This window comes from Ursus americanus, chromosome 8, assembly GCF_024610735.1.
Source record: "Ursus americanus isolate L20-20 chromosome 8, mUrsAme1.1.p, whole genome shotgun sequence".
Lineage (NCBI taxonomy): Eukaryota > Metazoa > Chordata > Mammalia > Carnivora > Ursidae > Ursus > Ursus americanus.
In genome coordinates this window covers 41399946-41425402 of record NC_142134.1, presented here as the reverse complement: position 1 = coordinate 41425402, position 25457 = coordinate 41399946, and the positions used below count along the sequence as shown (strand labels likewise).

Genomic DNA, 25457 nt, shown 5'->3' with positions numbered 1-25457 from the left:
ATCCAAGTCATAAAAAGTATGTTCTCTCATCACAATGATACCAACTTAAAAATAACAAAGACCTCTGGAATATCCTCAAATATCTAGAAACTAACACATTTCTAAATAACATATTGGTCAAAGATGACACCAAAAAAGTAAATTAGAGACTATTTTGAGCTGAATGAAAATGGAAAAAAAATATATACATATAAATTTGTAAGCAGTACTTAGAGGGAAGTTTATAGCACATTGGGAGAGGGGAGGCGGAGAGGAAATCAATGACCTCAGCTTGTATCCTAGAAACTAGAAAAAGAAAAACTAAAATCAAAGTTAAAGAAAGAAAATAATGAAGCTCAGAGCTGAAGTAGAAAATAAACAACAATGAAAAAAAAATAGAGAAAACTGGCTAAACCAAAAGCAGATTCTTTGAGAACCTTAATAAAATTAATAAATCTCTAGCCGGACTGATCAAGTGAAAAAAAACACACAGATTAAAGTCCAGCTGAATCTCTATGGATTTATATATTTAATTCACTATAGAGTCTATAGATAGATATTTAAAGGATATTAAGATTATAAACAACTTTACCAATAAATTCTACAACATAGACAAAACAGACAAGTTCCTTCAGAAACTTAGCATGCACGTGAAGACCTAGAAATATACAACATGACCAATAACAAACAGAAAAACAAACCATATAAGTAGACCAGTATATGACGCAGATACTGGAATCAACAGACAAGCACTTAAGTAACTAATCAATATATTCAGGAGAATTGCCAGTATTAATCTATAAAATAGGATTAATGTTCTAGCACTCAAAATCACAATGTAAAATTAAGAATACAATAGATCAGTTTCAACAAAAGAGAAAATAGTTTTACTAATGGAAGAAGGGTCAAGAGAAGATACCCAAGTGAAATACTGAGAAAAAAAAAATGTAAGGAGATATGTGGAACATGATCGCTGACTTGTAACATGTCTAAATTACAATCTGAAAAGACAGAAACAGGAGCAATATCTGAAAAGGAATAACAGAACATCTTCAAATTAAAAGGCACCAAGCTACTAATTCAAAATGCTGTATGAACATAAAGCAAAATACTTACAAAGAAAAGCACACCTCAACACATTATAGTCAAACAGCTAAGTCAAAACACTAAGACAAAAGAGAAAGTCTTAAAAGTAGTCAAAGAAAAATAAAAGACACCTTATTCTCGGCCAGACTATAAGGTGATAATTACCTTCTAATAAGACTGGCAGGTGACTTCAACAAAGAGCCAGAAGACAACAAAACGTTTTTCTAATGAAGAAAAATAACTACCAAATTAGAATTCCACATTCAGTAAAAAATACTCTTCAAAAAAGAATGCGAAATTAAGACATTCTCAAAAATTTAAGAAATTACTGTCAGTAGGTAGTATTGCCAGTATTAAGACATATACTAAGGGAAGCTATTCAGACAGAAGGAAAATGATCCCAGACAAAAACACACAAAAGACAGGAAGAAAGAAACCTAGAAAGGGTAAATATTAACAAAATATTCACAAAAATTGGCTGCCTAAAATAACACTAATGATGCCTTCTACAGTTTAGGATATGTAAAATATGTACAAATAAAATATAAAATAATAATGCAAAAAGGTTGGAGGAATTAAAGTGTAAGGAACTTGCATTATCAGGGAATGATAGAAGTAGTCACTTGTACCATAATAAGCATAATAAATACAATAAGTAAAAGTATACTTGTTATAATCTCTGGAATAACCACTGAAGATATAATGAAAAAATACATAACTTGTGAGCAAATAGTAGGAGAAACAATAAAAATAACTCAAAAGAAAGCAAAACAGAAGGGTAAAAAGGAATGCAACGCATATATTCAAAGAAGTCAAAGTTGATGGTAATGGCAAACTTAGCAGTAAAAAAAGTAAATGAACTAAATGCTCAAAGTAAAAGACTAACATTTGGATTAAAAAAATGATAATCTGTATTTATTCACCAAGACATCCAGAAAACATGAAAGTTTATAAAACTGCACATACTCCACTTACTATAAAATTGCAACAGGTATACACACACATACGCACAAATGCCTCAGAAAATACTGAAAAAAAAAAATTAACTGGGCTCATCCCTGTGATTTTAGTGATATTCTTCATCACAGATTTTCTTTGTAGTTTTTGGCACTTTAATTCTTTTCTAAGGAGCAAGACCCATTTTCATAAAAACCACAACACTTTTCAAAAGGAAAAAAAAATCAGTTTATAAATTTTAATGATCAGCTCCAACAAAGTAACAGAATTACAGAAAAAGAACGTGATCAAGCCTAAAAAGAAGTTAAACAATATAACTTTATTTCACACAATAAACTCTGATCTTGAAACTAAGAAATCTTTATAATTACATTATATCATCACCATTTCTGATGGAGACACAAATTATTAGGTAAGAGTTGGAAACAGGTTTTCCCGTTAGCTAATGGTTCCTCACTTCTCTTCTGGCTTCTAATAAATCTGATACTCCCATTGTACTGTATTATATGTTAAACTTGTAAAATAAAATTTAAGTTCTAACATTTTTCATTTTAATTTGTGGGTTGTTTCCTAAATAACTTTTTCTAATATTACCTCAACTAAAATTTAAGTTTCAACACACAAGAAAACCAGTTACCAGTTTCATGAATCAAAACTTGGCAAAGGACGTGAAAGAAAAATATATAATACCACGCATCTTGGAACCATATTCTAGTAACTTTATTATTCTAAGTCACATAAAAAGATCAAGTATTCCCAAACTCTCTATATAAAAACAATACTCTAGGCAACTTATTGAAATACATTTAAATTGGGAGGAAAAAAAAACAACAAAAAAAAAAGGTAAGAGCCCTGTCTGGTATACACCATGAAAATAACAAAACTGGAATAATCACTAACATTTATTGACCATTTTACTATGGGATACTCTTTGTTCTAAGTAATTTGCATGTGTTGTCTCATTTAATCCTCACAACATATTATAAACTAATATTATCTTCCTTTTACAGATGAAAAACTGAGGTAACATTTGTCCAAGGTCATACAACCACCTAGCAGTAAAGACAGGATTTGAATGCCAAGCAGGCTAGTATTAGAACCTTGTGCTCTTAATCACTACACCATGCTATCAATGTAAGTAATTAAAGTAGCATGTTGTCTTTTTTATTAAGTTTCAGGCCATATATAAGATTTAGAATAAAACCAGATATTTTAACTATCTGGTCATGTCACTGAGACAATAATACCTAAAAACTTTCTACTTTCATGACAGAGAAAAAAGTAAAGCAGTCGCTATCAAAAGTATATTCATTAAACCTGAGAAACTTCAAAAATAGACAAAAGAAGGCACACTGAAAACTACTGCATTAAACTGTAAGATCTGATCTATTTTCTCCTGAAAGTAATTTAGCTTAGTTTTTCTCCCCAACTTAAACTGGAAGATCCAGATACCTAGGAGTAGAATAAAATGTCACAGAAATCCTATATAAAGCTAATGTCAATTTTTTGGGTGATGAAGGATTCTTTCTTATTATTTACATTTTCCTTTTAAGGAAGGGTTTTGGAGAAAAAAAAAAACCTCTCTGTTGAACTTCATTTTAATTGTGCGTATGGACTGCTTCAAAGATCCCCACCCTACTTAGAAAGCTTGTTCTAAATAATTGTTATCCAAATATTTGCTTTATGCTCATGAAATGCAAAGTTAGTTTAATACAATTCAAAGTAAAACTTACTTTAGAAAGAAACATTATAAAAATCTTGGATTCACTATTATGGATCATTACTAGATAATTTATTATATACTTATGGTATACTTTTTCAACAAAAAGCACAAACATTCAATCTGCTTATTAATACAAATTCAGTAGCAATCTACTTAAATTCTAATTCAAAAAGACACCATTTTAAAAATTGATAACTTAAGTGTCCAACTGAAAAAAATCAATTAGTAAATTATTACACAAACCTAGATGAGAGTACTCCACAGCCATTAAAAATCACGTGGTAGAAAAATACTGACATAAAAATGTTCGGGATTCATTGTTAAATGAATAGAATAATTTGCACTATGGTAGATGCATATGAGCACATTTTGTAAATATCATGTCTCTAAGTACACATATATTTACTTATATAATGGCTAAACAAAATGCAGGAAGAAGAAATTACAGAAGGTTAACAATGGCACTTCTCTGTAGCGGGATTTCCAGTGATGTTAAAAGTTTAATTCATGCTTTTTCATGTTTCCCAAATTTTCTACATTAGGGATGTGCTATTTTTATAACTGGGAGAAAGAGATTAAGAAAGAGACAAAGGCATTATTTACATTAAAGCCATATTTTAATATAAACAAGCTGTATTTAATACAAAATACAACAAAAAATATGGCTTAACCCTTACTAGTAAAACCTCCATCTGTGGTTTGTTTTGTTTTGTTTTTAAATACAAACCTCTTAACATGAACCAACTTGTATTCTTGTTTTCCACTATTCTGGGTAAGAATTAAAAAATTAAAGTACCTGATTAAATGTGAACTCTGAAAAAAGATGGGAATTTCTGTCTTACTCGTCATAAAATTACTTTTGACAGTAATTTTTACTAATTGTAGAAATTAAAATATTTCTGAAAAATAAATGTAAGTCACATCCTAAGCAGTATAAGTCAAAAGCAATTCATAAAAATTTTCTTACAAGTGATTTCTTTCTGTTGACTTCTAAGACTTAAAATATTAAGCAGAATTACATCTTTGTGAAATACACACCTAAAACAGGTAACAAAAAGAACAGACACCATACTCAAGAGGATGGGTTTAGGTAACTTAAAATTTGCATAACCAAAAATGTGGAGAAAAACGGGAATCTCTTATCCACGTAATTCACAGAAGCTACACTAACGGAGCTATACAAATGACCAACAAACGGTTGTAAAGCAACCACAATGCCATAGTAATTACAGTTAATTAGCAGGAAATAAATTGCTCTGACACTTTATTCTTTAAGTAATTCATACAACTCCACCTAGAAGTTTAGACTTGGTAAAAGTCAAAATGCAAATCTTTACTAGTACAATGTCTGTAAGAAACTACACATAAAAAAATTTATGCATCTGCAAAGAACTGGAAAGAGACACAAACAATGTAATACGGAACTTCAATTTTTTACAACATTGTCTGCTTTCACAGTTTAAAATATTTGCAGCAAACATTTTAGCGGACATAGCTCTAGAAGTAAAAATGCGGGGGAGAGGGTACACTAAATATGTGCTTTGCGAAAAGGAAGTAAGAAGCAATTTACTTTTAATACTAACACTGCCTGACAAATTAGATGGCAGATTAACAGTTAACTGACAGAATTAAAAATTTCCTAATATTTCTAACAATCCTGAAATCTAAGGCTATACTATAATTATCAAATTAAACATCAAATAACTCTTTCCTGTGGACTACTGTAAAGACAAAAAAGCACCTATCACTTAGTCTTATAAATGTCTGCTATAACAATGCAACTTAACTCCTTACTTCCTTACTCATTAAAAGATTTGAGCTTTCTAAATTTGTTCTATCCTTTCTTATTTAAAAGGTTGAGATATAAACTCTTCCTCCAAACCCCATGCCTATAAAAATAAAAAGCTGGAAACAGTCTCACCCTTATAAACCTTATGTATACTTTTCTTCTAGAATCGATCATTTCCTACCTTTTGTTATAGTCATTACATACGTGCTCTTTTAACTACACTAAATTTCAAACCCACAGAGGGCAGGGTCAGTGGTACTGCATCTTTCTATGTGTGTCACATAACTTAGTAAAGACTGAATAGTAGAAATTTAGTCTTGATTAATTCTCTGAACTTTCTGTACACTACCACCTGAAAAGAATTATTAGAAAAGTAGCATTCTCTTGCAGGGGGAGATAGGAGGTGGGTGAAAGTGTGCACACTCCTTGTCTGCTGTCAGGTAAGCACAAACCAGACCAAAAGGCCTTTTCCTTTTCCCCTTCAAAGGCTAGATTCCATCCAAGTCAAGCAGCGACTCTTAGTTAAGGACAACAGGGTCTGCCTTCAGAGGACATGGAGACGTTGATGTAATCTAGAGAGCCTCTAGTGGTCTGCAAGACCAGGTGAAAACTCTAGAATGTGGACTCTAAAGAGTCCTATAAAACCCAAGGAATCCAACTGTTCCAGCTGAATACAATCTACAACCAGATAAAGCTCACACCAGTATGATCTAACTGCAAACTGTAAATGCACCTCAAGATGACTGGCCCCTCACAAGTAAAAAGATAAGTATGTTCTAGGGAGTATACCATATGTTACACACTCCAAGTTGTTTTCCTGTCCCCTGAGTAGCAACAGAGTCCACAGTAGAGGCAAACTGACACAAGAGAATTCAATTTTCAATATTAAAAAGTGTGTTTGTAAACGCACAGAAAACGATCTAGAAGGTTAACAACAGTGTTAACAGCAGTTATCTCTGGGGAGGGATGTGAAATAAAAGCTGAAGTGCGCAAAGGAGGTTTCCACTTATACACATATTGTGTTTTTATCTTCATGAGCATCAATTTACTTCTGTAATTTTAAAAACAATATTAAGTAAAATTCTGAAATGTGGTTCTATTTTTTTCAAAAAGGGTTAATAGACCCATATGGAATTCGAACAAAAAATAAATGCCATTTTGCAGAAGCTTTGCTACTACAGACCTACAGATCAAACAGAAATAATGCAATTATCCTATCTTACAAAATAAAAACGAATACTGGTAACATAAGTGCCCATAGCAACCGTCACCCACTACTCAATGATTTTCACTACTTTGATTATACAATACTAGCCACCAGAGGGAGTTTCAGTACCCTCCCCTCAAAATTATATCCACTCTAACAAACCCTTTTTCAATTTTAACCTAATTAAAAAGGTTACGCTAGCAGAGCTTAAAAAAAAAAAAAAATCAACAAAAATTTTACAGCAATCCATAAATCATAAAAAGTTTTTACTTTATTGCACCAACAGAATACCGCTTCTCAATTTTATTTTAATTTTTCATAAGAACTATATTTACAAATTGACATTTCATTGAGTTTCGTGTTTGATTTCCTCAGGAGAAAAACGTTTCCCAGTCTGAAAAGCAAACTACCCGGACAATCAAGTCTATTATCACTGTAATGGGGTGTCCATATTCTCCAATTATCACAACTTCGTGGTTAAAAAAAAAAAAATTTATGGGGCGCCTGGGCGGCGAGTCGTTAAGTGTCTGCCTTCGGCTCAGGGCGTGATCCCAGCGTTCTGGGATCGAGCCCCACATCAGGCTCCTCCGCTATGAGCCTGCTTCTTCCTCTCCCACTCCCCCTGCTTGTGTTCCCCCCTCTCGCTGGCTATCTCTCTCTGTCAAATTAATAAATAAAATCTTTAAAAAAAAATTTATACAACCATGACTCCTAAAAAAAAGAGGAAGGGGGACACAAAACTAGCCTCTGAAAACAGCATAATCCAGTCATAATGTCCAATGTAAATAATGCCATCATATATTTTAGCAAAGCAAAATACAACTAAGCATCTTTACGAGTTAGTCCGTGGCGTTAGCATCTTAAAAATTAAAGTATAAAGAGCCCAGCTTATCCTAAACTTTCTTTCAATGTTAGTTTCTTTTTCTAAAAAAGGTTAAGAAAAATCATACTGAAAATGGCCTAAATCACGAGTAATGGACCAAAAACAGGCAGACAGACAAAACCCATATAGCAAATTATTTTGGAGAGGAGGATTTTTGTTTAACCTAGTTTATGAGTCTTTAATAGTCACAAAAATTTTTGAATACAAAGACTTATACAGTGTACATCTCATTTCCTACCTCCCTTCATCAGGATACTACTGCTCCTTCTCTCCCACTGTTATTATTTCCCCAGTATCTTCCCAGAGTATCTTTACAATTGAAGAGCAAACACAAGTTCATATTCTTATTCCTCCCCCACATCTTAACACATAAAGTAGCACATTATTCACACTGTGCTACACCTTGGGGTTTTTTTCCCCCTCTTTATAACATATTTTGGAGATCTTTCCATGCCAGTGCACAAAAAGCTTCCTCATTCTTTTTCTCATAGCTGATCATGACTAGTTCTACCACAGCTTTTATCTGTCTTCTTCTGGCTAACCTTTAATGACATCCTGTTCATTCAAATATGTAATACCTGAGTTAGTTTCCTTCCCCCAACAAGATTTTAAAACAAACCAGATATGAGGTGTCCCAGGGGATAACTTTCAAGAACGCAACTCATTAGCTAACTTATATCCTTTTCAGAACGTTTGTTTTTGAAGCAGGTGAAGGGGCACACATACAACTCTCTTATCAGTAAAAATAAAGCTACAAATTAGAATGCAATCTTCAAGTGAAATTACCTTTTTCTTGATTTGGGGGATCAGCATAATAGTCATATCAACAATGACTGTAAAACTTTCTTCTTGTGCTTTTCTTTCACTGTAAAAGAAAACATTGATTTTTTTTTCTTTTAAAGGCTAGTAAGCCTTGAGGTCCTATAGCTTGGCATCCTAAGAGCAAGAAAACGACCACCTGATTCGATATTTCACCGCCAGGTCAGAGGCCAAGGCGTTTCTCTTTCAGGATCCTGCAGACTACTATCAACAGGACAACTTCCACACCAACGAAAACACTCTAAAGAACATAAGCTCTGCGGCGCTCCGTGTTGGAAATCGCACACCAGGGGCCAGACCAGTTACAGACTCCAGCTTTGCGGGCGGAAAGAGATCTCGACCAGCCAGCCGCGGCGGTGACAGGGCGCGGGGAGGCGCGGGTCGCCAGAAGGAAGACCCGGCACCGAGCCGCGAGCCCTCGAACCCGCGCAGTCGCCCGAGCTGGACGCACGGAGCGGCGCGTTCCCCGGGAACCGAGCCCCGGAACCACGACCACTAACGGAACCAGCCCACGGGCGGCGGCCGCCGCTCGGACTGCGGACCGCGGCGCGCGGGCCGGGCGCCGGGAAGGCGGGGGTTCCCCGGAGGAGCTGGCCGCCCCGGCGCCCCATTGGGCGCCGCTCCAAACGTGCCCGAGTTGTGACAGGAATAAAGTGGGTCACAAGGCCTAGCGGGTCCCCAGCGAAAGCCCTCTCGGCACCGCGTCTCCGGCTTTCCCGGCCGCTGGAATCGGCCCCAGCCCGGAGGCGCGCTCCGGCCACCGGCCCTACCGTGCACCCCAATCCCGCCCCTGCCCTGCAGGTAACCCCAGCAGCCGCGGAGGGCCCCTCAACCAGGGCGACTCCACCCCAACTCCCGGGAAAAGGCACAGTAGGGCAATAGGCAAAACTTAGGCTTCAGCTCCCGCCTTCCCCTCCCCTGGCCGCCGCCCCCTGTCCCCACACGCACACCGCCCCCCGCTCCCTCCCCTTCCCCGCGCCCTCACCGTGTGGCTTGCGGCGGCTCCGGCTTCTTCCCTCCCCCACCTTGGAGTCTGGCTGCGGTGACTCGGAACCACTAACCCGGAGCGTCCAGGAGACACCGCGGCTCCCAACACAAGCAGCACCTGGGGCTGTGAGTGGCGCCCCCCACCCACCTCCAAAAAAATTCACCGCTACTGCCGCCCGCTCCTCCCCCTCCCTTCCCTTCCCCTCCTCCACCGGCACCGGGAGCACGCATGCGCCACCGAGGCAAGCCTACCGGCGGACTTCAGACCCCGGGCCCACCCGGTGGGGCGCCACTCACCGGGAGCGCGCACGCGTCGGCGGCCAGATTTCCTTCGCGCTCTCGCTCTCGGGGGTTTCCTTTTTAAGCCGGTAGCCGCAAGCCTAGTCTGTGATTGCGCTCCCTGCCGGCGCATGCGTCGTCAGTGACCCCCGCGGGCTCCGACGGCCGGCGCTCTGAATTTGCCCCTCCCCTCACTCTCCCTTTCCCCGGCGCAACCCGGTGCGCATGCGATTTGCCCCGTTAGGCAGCGCGGAGCCGCGGAGGGGATCCCGGGCGCCAAGGAGACTCCGGCTCCCTCGGGTCGTGCATTTGCGCTGTCCGCGGAGGGAAACCGGGATCTCCCCGGCGCCCCCTTCCCAGCACTCATTACTGGAAAGCCGGGGAGGCGGGGCTTGGTCGGGTTGGAGGGTACTGTCGGTCGGGGGAGCGTTGGCGTTAGGTCCGGGCGGCTTTGGCTTTCGCCCATTTCGGGGAGCGAGGAGGAGGGAGAGCTTGTTGCCGGATGAGGCATCCGGGGGCCGAAAAGGGGACCCTCTCTCCTTTGAAAAGCAAATCATTTTGCCAGCACGCCAGGGAAGGTTTTCCGGGTGTTGGCAGACGGAAGGTTTTTTTCATTCTGCAGTGGCATCACTCGTGTTTCCTCTCTTGGGGCTGGGTGAGGTTATTTGCGAAGGTGGACGTACATCCCGAGACATCTCTTCCTTCTCTCTGGAAGCACGGCTCGGGTCCCTTCTTATTGGTGGGTGGGCCTGCGGAGACCGGATATGCGCCCGGGGCTGGAGGAGGGAGGTAAAACGGGGTCAAGATGTGTTCGTTTGGAGTTTTTCACCTGGCCTTAAAGGCCTGGTGACGATGTAGTGGAAGATGGGAGATGAAGCAATGGGGATAAACCAGGACCTGATTTGCATGGCTTCCCTCGTTAGAAAAACGTGTGAATACTTCCTACTTAACGTTAGAGGAAATTACTTCCCTTGATGCTTAAAACACTTCGTCCACATGGGAAAGCGCGTTTCAGTAGTTGTAAATGATTGGGAAAGAGGTCTACACAGTTATAATTCCCAGTAATTTTCATGTTTTAATGAATGTCCTTTGGATTTAAAATAGAAGCCATCTTGTTTCAGAAAGTAAACAACCGTTTGGGCTATAAATTGCTCCCTTGGAGGTAACATTCACCTCAGTAAGCATTTAAAATTCTTGCTGGGGACGCCTGGGTGGCTCAGTCAGGTAAGCATCTGCCTTTGGCCCACGTCATGATCCCAGGGTGTTGGGATGAGTCCCACCTGTGGCTCCTTGCTCACTGGGGAGCCTGCTTCTCCTGCCTGCTGTTCCCCCCGCTTGTGTGCGCTCGCTCTCTCTGACAAATAATTTTTTTATGATTTTATTTATTTATTTGAGAGAGACAGCAAGAGAGAGCGCAAGCAAGAGGTGTCTGGGTGGCTCAGTCATTGGGCGTCTGCCTTCAGCTCACATCATGAACCCACGGTCCGGAGATCAAGCCCACATTGGGCTCCCTGCTCAGTGGAGAGCCTGCTTCTCTCTCTTCCTTTGCTGCTCCCCTTTGCTTGTGCTCTCTCTCGTGGTCTCTGTGAAATAAAAAAAATCTTTAAAAAATTTTTTAAAAATCCTTACTGTACACTCAGAGGAAAAAAAACATCAAAATTGAGGAACTTATCCCTCATCCTTCACCTGAGGATCTTTCTGTCAAGAGTGGGACAAGAAAGATTTTCAGCTACTCCATTATATAGAAGGGATTTTAGTAGACATTTTTGTTCAACATTCATTCCCTATTCTGATAATTTCCTTTGGAAAACTATTCACTCAGTCCACATGGCTGCGGCAGGACTCTAGGGGCAAAGCACATTTGAGTTAACCCTCTGCCCTAGGCTGGGTTTACCAAGAAGGGTGCTCTGTCTTTGCCAAAGGATTTAAATCTGGAAAAAGGAAGGCCTGAAGCCATCTTAACACTCATGGATTATTCTGAGAAAGAAGATAACACAGAAAAAAAGCAGATTGAAAGATGGAGATTTGGCCTGGAAACACATTTGATGCCCTGAATCCAATGTGGACTAAATAACTGGAAATTTCAGTTAAATTAGTTCTTTTATGTGTTTGTTTTATTTCTTAAACCAGTGAGTGGTTTTCTGTCACTTGCTACCATGAATCCTAAGGGATGCTGGTAGCAGGAGAGGAGGCAAGGTTAATAATACCGATAAGGTTGGCTGCGGCCAGACCACAGGATTTGAATGTTTCCCCTATGACAAGGATATTTATATTCTATTCTAGAGAAAGTGATCCCTCCTCAGTTCTACATCAACTAGACTTCATATCTTCAAAAATACCTTTGCCCCTTTTAATGGTTCCATTGTCCTCTTAGTCGTTACTATCAACTCATTCATCTTTGACTCCTTGCTCTCTCACTTTCTGTATTTAATCATTTACCAAGACCTGTCGATACTCCTCTTTTTCTGCTCAGTCCTCTGCCACTGCTTGAACAGTTCCCACAGTTTGGTTCATATTTTATCTGTTCCGTATTCTCTCCAAGAAGAAAACTATCAGATGTTTCTAATAACTTTTCCAACTTCCAGATTCTACTTTTCACTAAAACATTCTGCCTCATAGTTTCACAGATCCTAAATTTATGTCCCTAGCCTAAACACAATTTATATATAATTTAAACATTGTTAATTCCTTCTCGTACACCTCGCTGTTACTTAAACTGCACATTTCCAACACTCTTTCCAACTGTTTCTCCTAGTTGATGTCTTGATAGAGACAATATAGCTTAGTTGTTAAGGGTACAAAATTGGAAACTAAACTGCTGGGATTTAAATCCCACCTCTTAATATTTCCATGACTTTGAGCAAGTTATTTCTCTGCTCTTCATTTTTCTCATCTGTAAAATGAGGATAATAGCAAACCTATCTCATTGGATAATTGAGATATAGAAAACAGGTGTAGTTGTGTACATATGTGTGTATGTAAGTTATAGTACATGGTACATAAGAGATCCCATATAAGTGTTGGCTAGAATTTTTTTTAAGTAGGCTCCACACCCAATGTGGGGCTCAAACCCATGACCCTGAGATCAAGAGTATAAGCTCTACCAACTCAGCCAGCCAGGTGCTCTTAAGTGTTGCCTATTATTAATGATACCCCTTTTGTGTAATTCTTATGTCTCTCGCTCAAATTCTTCCCCTAGTTCCTGGGTCCCATCAGTTACAAAATCCTTTGTCCTTTCATATAATACCTCTCTTATCCACCCTTTCATTGGCATACTAGTTTCACCACTATAGTTTAAAGTAAATTGGAATATAGGAAATTTAAGATATGTATAATTGAGAATATAAGGAAAGTTCGTGGGTTTTTTTTTTTTTAAGAAATCTCCATGGTTTAGCCAATTACTAATACTGTTTCTAGACCCTTTAAAATAAAGGGTACACAATAATATGAGGTGTTATTACAGACTTTGTAGTCAAAGGTCTGGGCTTAAATCCTGGCAAATACTAAACTAAGAGACACTGAACAAGTTAAATAATTTCTCTGAGCTTCAGAGCATTTATCTACCTGTAAAGGTAGAAGAATAAGCATCTCAGAATTGTGATGATCAAATGTAAATTATAAACTGCTACATAAAGGTTGCATGGTAAGGATGGTGGTTTTAGATGTTTACAGTTTGTTGTTGGGACCTAGGAACAGTTGAAAGGACTCATAAACTTGTAACTCCAGCCTACACCTCTCCTTTGGGCTCCATACACGCATATCCAATTGCCTACCTGATGTCTCCTCTTGTATCTCAAGTATCTTGCATGTCCCCTTCAATCTATTCTCTACAGAGCATCCTGGATATTCTTTTGGAAATATGAATGAAATCACATGTTCCTACTTGAAACCCTTTTGCTTCCCATTTCATTCAAATTCCTAAGCATGGTCATGATACCCTGTTTCATATAGCCCTTGCTCCATCCAATCTCCAGCCTCATGTTCTCCATTTTCTCCTTTTCCCTTAACACTCCCACCTAGAAATTTCCTTCAATTCCTTGCTAATTTCTTTCTGTTCTCTGGCATTGGCATTCTGTGCCCTTGCCTGAACCACCTTCCCACCTTTTCTTTTTTTTTTTTTTAAAGATTTTATTTATTTATTTGACAGAGAGACAGCCAGCAAGAAAGGGAACACAAGCAGGGGGAGTGGGAGAGGAAGAAGCAGGCTCCTAGCAGAAGAGCCTGATGTGGGGCTCGATCCCATAACACCGGGATCCCGCCCTGAGCCGATGGCAGACGCTTAACGGCTGAGCCACCCAGGCGTCCCTGTTCTTTTTATTAACTAACATCCCTGCCACCACATGATAAATTCCAAGAGGCAAAAACTATGTCTTTTGCCCACCACTGAATTTGCAGCATCTGTTTCAGTGCCTGAGGTGAATAAATGAATGTATGAATGAATACATGAAAGGTAAAACATGCTAGAAAGATTTTTAGGATTATATTTATATCCTAGATTATGAATGCAGGCAGCAGATTATAATCCTATCAAGCATTAATTAGCCTTAATAATGTGTTTTATTTTTTTTTAAGATTTTATTTATTTATTCGACAGAGATAGAGACAGCCAGCGAGAGAGGGAACACAAGCAGGGGGAGTGGGAGAGGAAGAAGCAGTCTCCTAGTGGAGGAGCCTGATGTGGGGCTCGATCCCATAACGCCGGGATCACGCCCTGAGCCGAAGGCAGACGCTTAACCGCTGTGCCACCCAGGCGCCCCTTAATATAATGTGTTTTAAAGTACAAAGGGGAGATAAACTGCAATCAAATAGTGAACTATGATAACTCTTAATAACCAGAAGTGTGGAGGAAGAGTTAAAGAATGCAACACAAGATGTCTTTAAGGTGCTGCCCAAATCACCTAAGGATCTCATTAAAACAAAAATTCCAGTTCTGTTAGTCTGGGATGGGACCTGAGAGTCTGCATTTCTAACCAGCTTCCGGGAATGCTGCAAATTCCAGGACCACACTTTGACAAACAAGGCACCGTAAAGTAGGGAAGGGAATTGCCTGGTTGGCAGCAAGGAATAGAGAAAAATATTAGGTTAGGATATATGAAACATCCATTTTTTTAATAGGTCCAAAACTGTTGAATATTGGCAATTAAAAAAAAAAAACCTTTCAAGTTTGTATCCCATTAAACAAAAATCATTAAATAAGATGGCAAATATTAAAGAATTCCTCTGCATTCTGACAACTATTTATACCCTCCTGAAATGAAAATGTGTAAATGAAACAGCATATGGACGTAGCACTGACCTGCAATGGCAGGCGTGAGGACTTGCCGGAATAACGTGTGTTTGGGCATATGCGCACGCATGCGTCATTTGAAAAAACTGACTGGACTCACAGCCACCTACAACTATAATATTATTTCATGCTATAATTTTATGATTTTTACAAATGTTAACATCTTTATGAACTGTTCTTGTGAATAAAAACTTACTGCCACCTGGTGGATTTGAGTTAGGAGTTAGGAGGGAAATAAATATCTTTATTCAGGTATCTTAAATACTATGATACTTCCTCTGTCAATTTTAACTTAAAAAAAGAAAATAGATAAATATGTATTTACTAAAAAAAAATTACATTTAGGGGACTTTTTGCATTTGGTTTTAACTGGAGATACGATAATGTTTGTATTTATATGCATTACATGGTATTAAAGTTTCATTTTAACTTTAAAATAATGGCTTTTCATGTCCACAACTTTTATCCTATTTAGAAACATATCTACCCATTTGTTAAAGAGAATTTCAGGAGTTGGACCGGGATAGGTTATTATTTCTCTTACATGTGTGCATAATGCTATAAAAAAAGACCATCTTGTGTGACCCTCAACTTTCCCTCCCTTCGTCCCAAGATACATGTTTTCAAAAGCCCTTCTTAGCTATCTAACCCTTTGCAAAGTTAGAACACTTGGTTGTACCTTACCTAGTTAATGTAGTCAAATCTGTATTCAACTTTCCTCCCGCTTCCTCATTGTCCGCAGCCTCTATGATTCCAGTCCCACCACCCCCATGATTCCAGTCCCCGCATCCCCAAGAGCACCAGAGTCTTTTCTTGACTCCACGTTAAACTGTCTCAATTCTTGCCAATTTATTTTTGTATTTTAATCATTTAAACATAGTCTAGATTTCTCACAAATATCAGTGAACATCCACAATCAGAATGATGGGTCATCGATACAAAGTAGAATAAAATGTTATTGAGCGACTATGACAGGCTGGATCTACCACCCTTTTCTCTAAAAGTGCTGTTCATTACTAAGCCAAGATAAAACATCCTGTAGGACTTCTGCAGTGTCCTAATATTGTATACTTTTTCATGATGAATTCCTCTGTGATTACTATCAAAACATAGGTAAGCCTCACAATATATTTTTCTTACTTCTCCTAATTTAGAAACTTTACATGTCATTACTTCTGATTCTACAGTCTATCAGTGACAGTACTTAGTAATTTAGTAATTTTCTAACTTCATAACAGAACTATTAAAAACAATAATAATGAGTGCCGGTGTTTCTTATGTACTTTTCAGAATCCTTAAATTGTGTTTTTCTATTGAGTGGTTAATTTTTTTTTTTTTTTTAAGATTTTATTCACCTATTCGACAGAGATAGAGACAGCCAGCGAGAGAGGGAACACAAGCAGGGGGAGTGGGAAAGGAAGAAGCAGGCTCATAGCGGAAGAGCCTGATGTGGGGCTCGATCCCAGAACGCCGGGATCACGCCCTGAGCCAAAGGCAGACGCTTAACTGCTGTGCCACCCAGGCGCCCCGAGTGGTTAATTTTTTTAACAGGTGAGAGAGTTCAAGGAAAAAATCTATGGTCAAAAAGTTAAGTATTTTCACTCAAGGCTCCTAAATAACAGACTTTAAAATCTATTGATATGGGGCACCTGGCTGTCTCAGTCAGTAGAGTATGTGACTCAATCTCAGGGTCATGAGTTCAAATCCCACATTGGGTGTGGAGCCTACTTAAAAAATAATAAAAATAATAAGAAAATACAAATAAAATCTATTGATGTAAATGAAATGAAATTTCATGGTCATCTTTCATTATATTCATTCATGGGCCTCTTTGGGAGTAAGCAACAAAGAGGACTTAAAATATTTGTGCTTTTATCCAACATGGGTCCAAAAAAAGGATAAACCACAGAAAAACATTAAGGGTTCAGTATAAATTCTGGATTTGTTGGAGGCAATAAATATTCTGAAATACCTGAAAGTTTCTGAAATGATATATAAGCTATAATTCTAATCTAAAAATGAAAATAAATCCATAAATTTTCTGATCTCTGATTATAAAGGCAGTGACAAAACATTCAGTATATAAATACTTTGAAGTCATTTATTAAATATTTCTATTTGGTATCATCATTATCACTGTTGGAACTATTAGTGTCGTCATAAATAGAAGTGTTTCTAATTGAAGACACCATCACATCTACAATGCCCTTTTTGGGGTTTTCTTCTAAATCAGTCTGTATTGCTCCAACTTCTGCTAGTTTCCATTCAAGTTCTGCAATAAATAACCCATAATGAAATCAGATAAAAATCTTGGAAAATGAAAATAACTCCTCATCTACATGAAACAGTAATTGATGCTAATAAAATTAATGTGTAAATGAGGATATACTTAGAACTGAGTAACAATGAAAGTACTACAATATCAAAACACATATTGGGTACAGCAAAGTTATAGGGAGAAATTATAGCTAAAATGTTTATTTTAAATTGACTGAAAATAAGTGACGTAAAGGTTCAAATTAAGAAGCTAGGAAAAGAACAATAAAGTATACCCAAGAAAAGCTGAAAGAGGAATATAATGAAGACTTCACAAGAGTAGAAGAACAAAGTCAGTATAGGTGCTCAACAAAATCAAAAGCTCGTTCTTTGAAGAAACTAATAGACATACCTCAGGCAAAAATGATCACAAAAGGAAAGAAATCAATTCATAAAAATAATTTACATGGGACATAACCAAGGTAAAGATTCTAATGTGGCTATGAGACTATGAAAAACATACCAAGATGTGTGAAAACTTCAATGGGAAAATTTTTAACAAAAATATAAATTACCAAAATATATCTGAGAGAGAAACCAAGAGAATTGAACTGATAATCAAAAACCCCAATCCCTGTAAATTCATTCCTAAGTACTATACGGATGAACAGAACATTTATGAGGCAAATTACAAAACACACTTCCGAGGAAAATTATAAAATATGTTACAAAATGTAATGTATATATCTATGAGGAAAATCACAAAAAACATAAAAGACCAAGATAAATGATGAGATATATCTCATTCATGGATTAGAACATCTACTGTTATTGGATATAAAGTCTCCAACAAATCATCTATAAATATGATTCTAATAATCAACAGGATTTTTCATGTAAGTTGACTAATTCCAACATTTATATGAAATTTTGAAAAAGACTTGCCCTGCTGGAGACAACTAGATTGTTACAAAGCTGTAGTAATAAACACAGTGCTGTATTAATTCAGGGATAGACAAATAGTAGAGACTTCAGAAATAAATTGAAGCATTTTTGGAACCATGAAAAATGACATTAGGAAACATTAAAAACCAGTGGGGAAAACACCTCACATACATTAGGATTGCTGTTATACAAAACATACACATGCAAAGAAAACGACGACTGTTGGTGAAGATGTAAAGAAATTGGCATTCCTATGCACTGTTGGTGGGAAGATTAGATGGGGCAGCCCCTATGCAAAACTGAATGCTGTTTCTCAGAAACTTAAAATAGAATTACTGTATGATCCAGCAATTCTACTTCTAAATATATACCCAAAAGATGGGACTAGAACAGATTAGTTGTACGTCTATGTTCATAGCAGCATAATTCACAAAAGCCAAAAGGTGGAAGCAACCCAAGTGCCCATGGACAGATGAATGGATGAACAAAATGTGGACTAAACCTAAAATGGAATATTATTCAGTCTTACAAAGGAAAGAAACTCTGACAAATGCTATAAAATGAATGAATCTTTAAAGACATTATGCTAAGTGAAATAAGCCAGTCACAAAAGGACAGATACAATATGATTCGCTTATATGAGGTATTGAGTGTAGTCAAATTCATGGAGTCGGAAAGTAGAATGGTGGTTGCCAAGACTGGAGGAGAAGGGAATGGGGAGCTATTGTTCAGTGGGTATAGAGTTGCAGTTATGCAAGATGAAAAGAGTTCTAGAGATGGACAGTGGTGATGGTTGCACAACAGTGTGAATGTACTTAATGCCACTGAACTATATACTTTAAAAATGGTTAAATAAATAAGTCCTGGGTGTGTAATGTACAGCATGGTAACTACAGTTAATAATACTGTATTATACATTTTAAAAAATGGTTAAGATAATAAATTTCATGTTATGTGTATTTTACAACAATTTAAAAAACTGTTTAAACATACAAAAACAAAAACAAAACAAAACCCCCAAAACACGGACCAGATAATACACTATTCATCACAGTGGTTGCCTGTAGGGAGACAGGAAGGGGAATAGGACTAGGAATGAAAATATAGGTAACTTTGGGGCACCTGGGTGGCTCAGCTGTTAAGCGTCTGCCTTCGGCTCAGGTCATGATCCCAGCATCCTGGGATCCAGCCCGCATCGAGCCTGCATCGAGCCTCCATCGAGCCCACACTGAGCCGGCACCGAGCCGGCACCGAGCCCCGCATTGGGCTCCCTGCTGGGCAGGAAGCCTGCTTCTCCCTCTCACACTCCCCTTGCTTGTGGTTCCCTCTCTCGCTGTCTCTCTCTGTCAAATAAATAAATAAAATCTTAAAAAAAAAAAGAAAGAAAATATAGGTAACTTCAACTATATCTGTAATGTTTATTTGAACAACAAACAAATAGCTCAAGCAAACGTATAAATGTTCACATTTGTTATTTTTGGCACTAATTGATTACACGAACGTTTGCTATATTATTGTTTGTACTCTTATGTATTAATTTTTTAATTAAAAGGATGAGGTTCAATGGCTTTCACATGATGGTGTGAGAAAAATATTTTAATAATACAGATTAAAGCAGTTTCAAGAAATGACTAGATCAAGGATATGGCCTTAGAAATAGGTTAGCAAGTAAAAATTACTAAAGAAGTTAAAATTATGAAGTACTGTGCTATGAAAAAGAAAATAAAGGGAATTGATTAACTGACAAAATCAGATAGTATGTGGATAAGTGAAAAATAAATTGTATAGATAAAATATGCTAGAGAAATTTAGTAGAGAAGAGGAAGAAAAGATTATGAATTGGTCCAAAATCACATAGTGAGAGAAATGGAAACCTAGGAGAACTACAAAAGAATAGGGTATGGGAGAAAGAATAAAGAATGGTAGGGTATTTCAGGTACAAGGAACGAGCATGAGACAAAGAATAAAGGCACAAATGAATAAGGTGTTCCTGCAGTAGCAGTTGAAGAATAGTTTGGTTGGAGCAGAAACTAGAAAGCATTGAGTAATATGGTTGGATAGGTGGGCTGAAATTTTCAAGCAGAAGATTCTGTATTTTTAACTTATTTCACACAAGGAACCACTGAGGATTTAAGCAAGAAGATGTAATAAGAGTATTATTATAGGAAAATTAATCTGGAGGCATACAAGAAGAGACTAGAAGGGGGTTTTGTTTTATGGAAATAAACTTTCATGATATTTGTTAATCAATGGAAGTTTTCACCTGTGTTTTAAAAAAACATTTAAAAAATAATACCGTTACCTTCTAGCTTGAGATTGATCCCTCCACATTCTATAACGCCAATGAATTTGCCTTCTATCTGACCGTTTTTATAAACAAAAATTGTTGGTAAACAATTGTCATGGTAGTGTTGAATACAGCTATTCACGATGGCTTTAACAAATTTGGTTTCTGGAAACTTCCTTGCTAGGAGACTAAGATGCTGGTTAACCAATAGACACATTGGGATGCTAAAAAGAGAAATAGTACACAATATCTTTAAAAACAGACTACTTATCTCAGTCTAATGAAGTAAGTGAAACATCTCCATGACAAAAATATATCTTTGGATAATCTGGGTTTTTTTGGGGGGGGGGAGGGGTAGAAGGAGAGAATCTTTAAGCAGACTCCCTGCTGAGAGCAGAGCCCAATCCCTTGACCCATAAGATTAAGACCCAGCTGGAAACCAAGATATCAGAAGCTTAATCAACTGAACCACCCAGGTGCCCCTCTTTGGATATTCTTTTAATATAACAGCATATCAACTCTCATCCTCTATTGTTACCTTCAGTAATGATAAACTGCAGAGTCCTCCCATATTTATTATAAACACAATTACAGCCTGGGAGCGAAGCTTGCTACTGTGGGAATTTGATGCCTAAGGCTAACGACATCTGATTTAACATCAATTTAATCAAGTTAGTTCCCAGTTTATAGGATCCAGGAAAAACAAAACAAGACATGACACTTCTAGGGAATTCTTGGCAGTTCTGAGTTGAAACAAGAGATTCCCACTCTTTCCACTACCTTGGGCTTATTTCCACCTGAGATTATGACATCCAAAGTGTCTTATCTCAAACTTCCTTGAATTTCTTGACTCTAACATACTTCACCCACACTTTTCTTTGACATCCCACTCCATGCAGCCTCCTGTTCCCCATTATCCAGAACTATTCCCCATCATATATTTAAGGGGCACCTGATTGGCTCAGTTGGAGGAGCATGCAACTCTTGATCTTTGGGATCATGAGTTCGAGCCCCATGTTGGGATAGAGATTACTAACAATAAATAAACTTTAAAAAATTGCCTGGAAGTGTAACCAGAGCCTGCAATTCTTTCTGCTCTCTATAATTTGACTCTCAATATACCCACTCTTCAGTAAGTCCGTTTTCTCTACCACTCACTCACAGCCTTATCAAACTGTTTCAGAGCCAGTCCTTCAGTCCTTTACTTTACCCCATATTCATTTCGCATGGGACCTTTCTCTGTTTGTTATTTTGCCCTCTCTATTCCTGTTTTTTTCCATCTTCTCCACTTCCTATATATTTAAGTCACTAAATTTTTTAAAAGTTCCTTACAACTTTGTTTCTCCTTCAAATAACTACTCTCCTGTTCATAGCCCAAATAAAAAGGAAAATAACAATCTCTACGTTCTGTCCACTGCCCTTCTTGAAAGGTTTTCCCTTTTTTTGGCTTTTGTGATAACACCTTTTTTTTTTCCTGGTGCAAAAAATATGGTTTTATTAGAGCACAGGGACAAGATCCGTGGGCAGGAAGAGCTGCTGTGATAATACTTTCTATTAATTTCCTTTTTATTTCTTTGACTTTCTTCTTCTATCTATGACTCAAATGTAGATGTTCTTTGTGATTGTGTCCTGGACCCTCTTTCTCATACTAGACACATTCACTGTGCAATCTTATCCATTCTGATATCAGCACTGATGAACTTCATCTCCCCTCCTCCCTCAAAGAAAAAAAAATGTATATCTGTATATATTATACACTTGTTCTGTATGTTCTTAGTTTGGCACTCGGGCCAAAAATCTCCCTTTTCTTTACAGCATCTAGTCAGTAATCAAATCATGTTGCTTCTACTTCCTTATGTCATACCTAACCTCTCCTCTTTTTCTCGATTACCTTACTCTTCTGCTTTCTTATCTGAGCTTCATCAGATTATCCTAAGCGATCTGTTTCCAGTCTTGGTTTCCCAAATTCATCCTTGACCCTGCTGGTAAAGGGAGCTCAGCATGAAAATCTCACTACGTCACAAATGCCCTGCCCTCAGGCTTAAAATCCTTCCGTGGCTCCTCACTGACTTCCGGTTCAAGTCTGGGCTCCTCAGTGTAGCTTTCAAGGCTCTCTGTGATCTCTCCAGCATTCTTCTCTGCCTGCTACCATATTACGCAAAGCCCTCCAAAGCAAGAGGCCGTCTTATTTCTGTATCTTTCTTCAAGCTGTATACTCCATCTAACACTCCCCATTCATCCTGTCTACTTCCTCTTTGGGGAATCTCATTTTTTGAGGCCAAGGCCAAGACCAAGAATTACATACTCTATAGAAAGTTCCATACTTCCTTCCTCCAAGGATAAAACTCACTACTCCCTCTTCAGTGCCTGCTTGTACTAAGTATAACCCGGATGTCCCCAGACCTTACTAGCATTTACAAATTGGCTTTACCAGATAAGTGGTACAGGAAAAATGGGAAATGATTCTTTTTAAGGCTTTAAACACCTCAAAAATTAATTACCAAGCATTTTAGTTACAATAACAGAAATGTCTTCTTTAATGGGACATGGTGTCCTTTCAAAATTTGTGTGAGGAACTAGTGAGCTGGTAAACAGCGGGGCTCTAATTTGCATAAATTATTTTGTGCAGAGTTTCTGTGAGGACCTAAAGAGAGAAGAAATTTTTTATTCCGAGAACGAGATGAAGACAATGAGGAAACTGGCATGGCTTCTGTTCCTGGACTGGCTTGGAGCCCAGGCAGAGTAGCTGGGACCTAATACTAGAGAGATTTGTGAAACTCTGGGCGCTCGCAGTGTCTCTGTGGCACAGAGTTGGGGAAAAGTCCACTCTACGCAATTATACCAGGCTGGTAAGGTCTGGGGACATTTGGGCTATACTTAGTACAAGTAGGCACTATAAATTAACTGTTTGGGGAGCATAGGGGAGTACAAGGGAATTGTTCTGTTAAAAGAGACTTAAAAGACATGATATATCCAAATGCACTGCATAACCTTTGACTGGATCCTTTGTCAGTTATTATAAATTTTGGAATTATTACTAATTTTGTTAGGTGAGAAAACAGTATTATGGTTATAAGAAAAATGCCCTTGTATTTTGAGGATGCATGCTGAAATACTCAGAAATAAAGGTTTATGCTGTGTATAATTTACTTTGAAATGATTCTACAAATATATACACATGCACACACCTACATACAAATAAAAACACACAAAAGTGGCAAAATGTTCACTATTGAATCTACCCGGCTGCCATTTAGGGTGTTCATTTGATCATTCTTTCTACTTTTCTGCATGTTTGAAATTTTCCATAATAAGTTAAAAAAAATTAACTGCCTAAGAGTGTTCTTTTTCTTTTTTTTTTCTTTTTAAAGTTTATTTATTTATTTAAGTAATCTCTACACCCAACTCGGGGCTCAAACTCATAACCCTGATATCAAGAGTTGAATGCTCTTCTGACTAAGCCAGCCAGGCACCCTGAAAGAATGCTATTCTTCAAAAAGTGTGACAAGTTCTTTAAATTAGACATGAAAACATAATAAAATACCTAAATCCCTGAAGCCAATTGCTCGCTACACATATGTATGTATACGTTAAAAAGAAAGCCACAAGGTCCAAGGTGGAGTCACTTGCCCCCAGGACAGCAGAGACTTAATTACAGTTTCAACCTCTCCAGGAGTGATATTTTAAACCAATCGATCTGGAATTTTCTGGTCAGTACCAAATGAGGTAATCTGTTACATGAGCTCTACATTCCCCAAAGGAAGATGAGGTGATCCATCTAATAAGAACCCCCCCCCCCCCCCGGAGTTTCCCCTAAGAGGTGACCTTGCCTGAAATAATCCTTTCTTTTCTTTTACTAATAACTTCCTGTCCCACCCTCCTTGCTATAAAAACCTTCCATTTTGAACAACTCCTTTGGAACGCCCCTCTACCTGCTGCATAGGATGCTGCCTGATTCATTAATCACTTAATAAAAACCAATTAGATCTTCAAATTTACTTGGCTGGATTCTGTTTTTTATATTTATATGTTTATATATTATATACGTTATATGTATGTGTGTATATATATATATATATATATATATATATGTTTTCTTTTCTTGAGTAGTCTTTGTTATATGCTTTATAAAACGTCAAAACCAGACATAAATATCTTAAAACATTAGTAGTATATTAACATTTTACAAAAATGCTATGGTAATTACCTTGATCTGTATAAATGAATTATAACTGATACATCTTTTTCTGCATTTGTGACTTCATTCACGTACTGATTTCCAGAAATTTCTCTTAATTCCCCAAATTTTTGTTTTTTCCTAAGAGCTTTCCATTCCTGTAACCGCTTTTCTCTAATTAAAAAAATGAAATGAGAAAAGAAAATTGTCATAGTCTTCAGGTCATCCCTGTATATAGTAACAATTTAGGGCCATGAATGTAATGCTAGTACATATCAAACACTTTAAAGAATGATAGAAAAACTATTAATGGTCTTATAATGCCAATTTCTCTTTTCTTTTTCTTTTTTAAGATTTTATTTATTTATTAGAGAGAGAGCACAAGCTGGGGGGAAAGGCAGAAGGAGAAGGAGAAGCAGGCTCCCTGCTGAGCAGGGACCCTGGGATCATGACAGGAGCCAAAGGCAGACACTTAACCAACTGAGCCACCCAGGGGCCCCCCACTCTCTCTTTTCATATGGGCATTTGTGTTACAGATATTGCAAAGAATAAGGAGTTAGCTATTGACTTTTAAATTTGTTTTTATTTAAGACTAGGTCTTAATCATAACTATAGAGAATTTATTTAGACATTGAGTTACTAAGACTTAGTTTTAGTTACTTCGTTACTTAGCTTACTTAGACTTACTAAGGAATATACATAATAATAACATTTATTGAGTGCTTACTATGTTGCCAAGCACTGTTTTAAGTGCGTTACATTAACTAACTGAACTTCATCAAGTTAGTACTATTAT

At 37.7% G+C, this 25457-nt stretch overlaps 2 protein-coding genes and 1 pseudogene across 11 annotated transcripts in view; 1 reads left to right on the top strand and 2 right to left on the bottom strand.

Moving 5' to 3' along the window:
- Positions 1–8942, top strand: part of LOC148109572 (uncharacterized) — a 45430-nt pseudogene extending 36488 nt beyond the window's left edge.
- The window catches only part of CLOCK (clock circadian regulator), a 138803-nt gene extending 128916 nt beyond the window's left edge, over positions 1–9887 (bottom strand). For 5 of the 10 annotated variants that reach the window (XM_045815952.2, XM_045815954.2, XM_045815951.2 and 2 more), the window contains exons 1-2: positions 9429–9660; positions 8411–8489 (exon numbers count right to left, since the gene is read on the bottom strand). The gene's annotated coding sequence lies outside the window, so the exon portion shown is untranslated. Of the gene's footprint in view, positions 1–8410; positions 8490–9428; positions 9662–9727 lie in introns of those variants that run through there. The other 5 variants (XM_087864129.1, XM_045815950.2, XM_087864131.1 and 2 more) reach the window with 4 other exon arrangements.
- A 7223-nt stretch (positions 9888–17110) lies between these two features.
- PDCL2 (phosducin like 2) overlaps positions 17111–25457 on the bottom strand; it is a 35277-nt gene continuing 26930 nt past the window's right edge. The window contains exons 4-6 of the mRNA XM_087863930.1: positions 24692–24835; positions 20500–20708; positions 17111–17268 (exon numbers count right to left, since the gene is read on the bottom strand). Of these exons, the coding sequence (XP_087720056.1) occupies positions 17111–17268; positions 20500–20708; positions 24692–24835 (511 nt within the window). The remainder of the gene's footprint in view (positions 17269–20499; positions 20709–24691; positions 24836–25457) is intronic.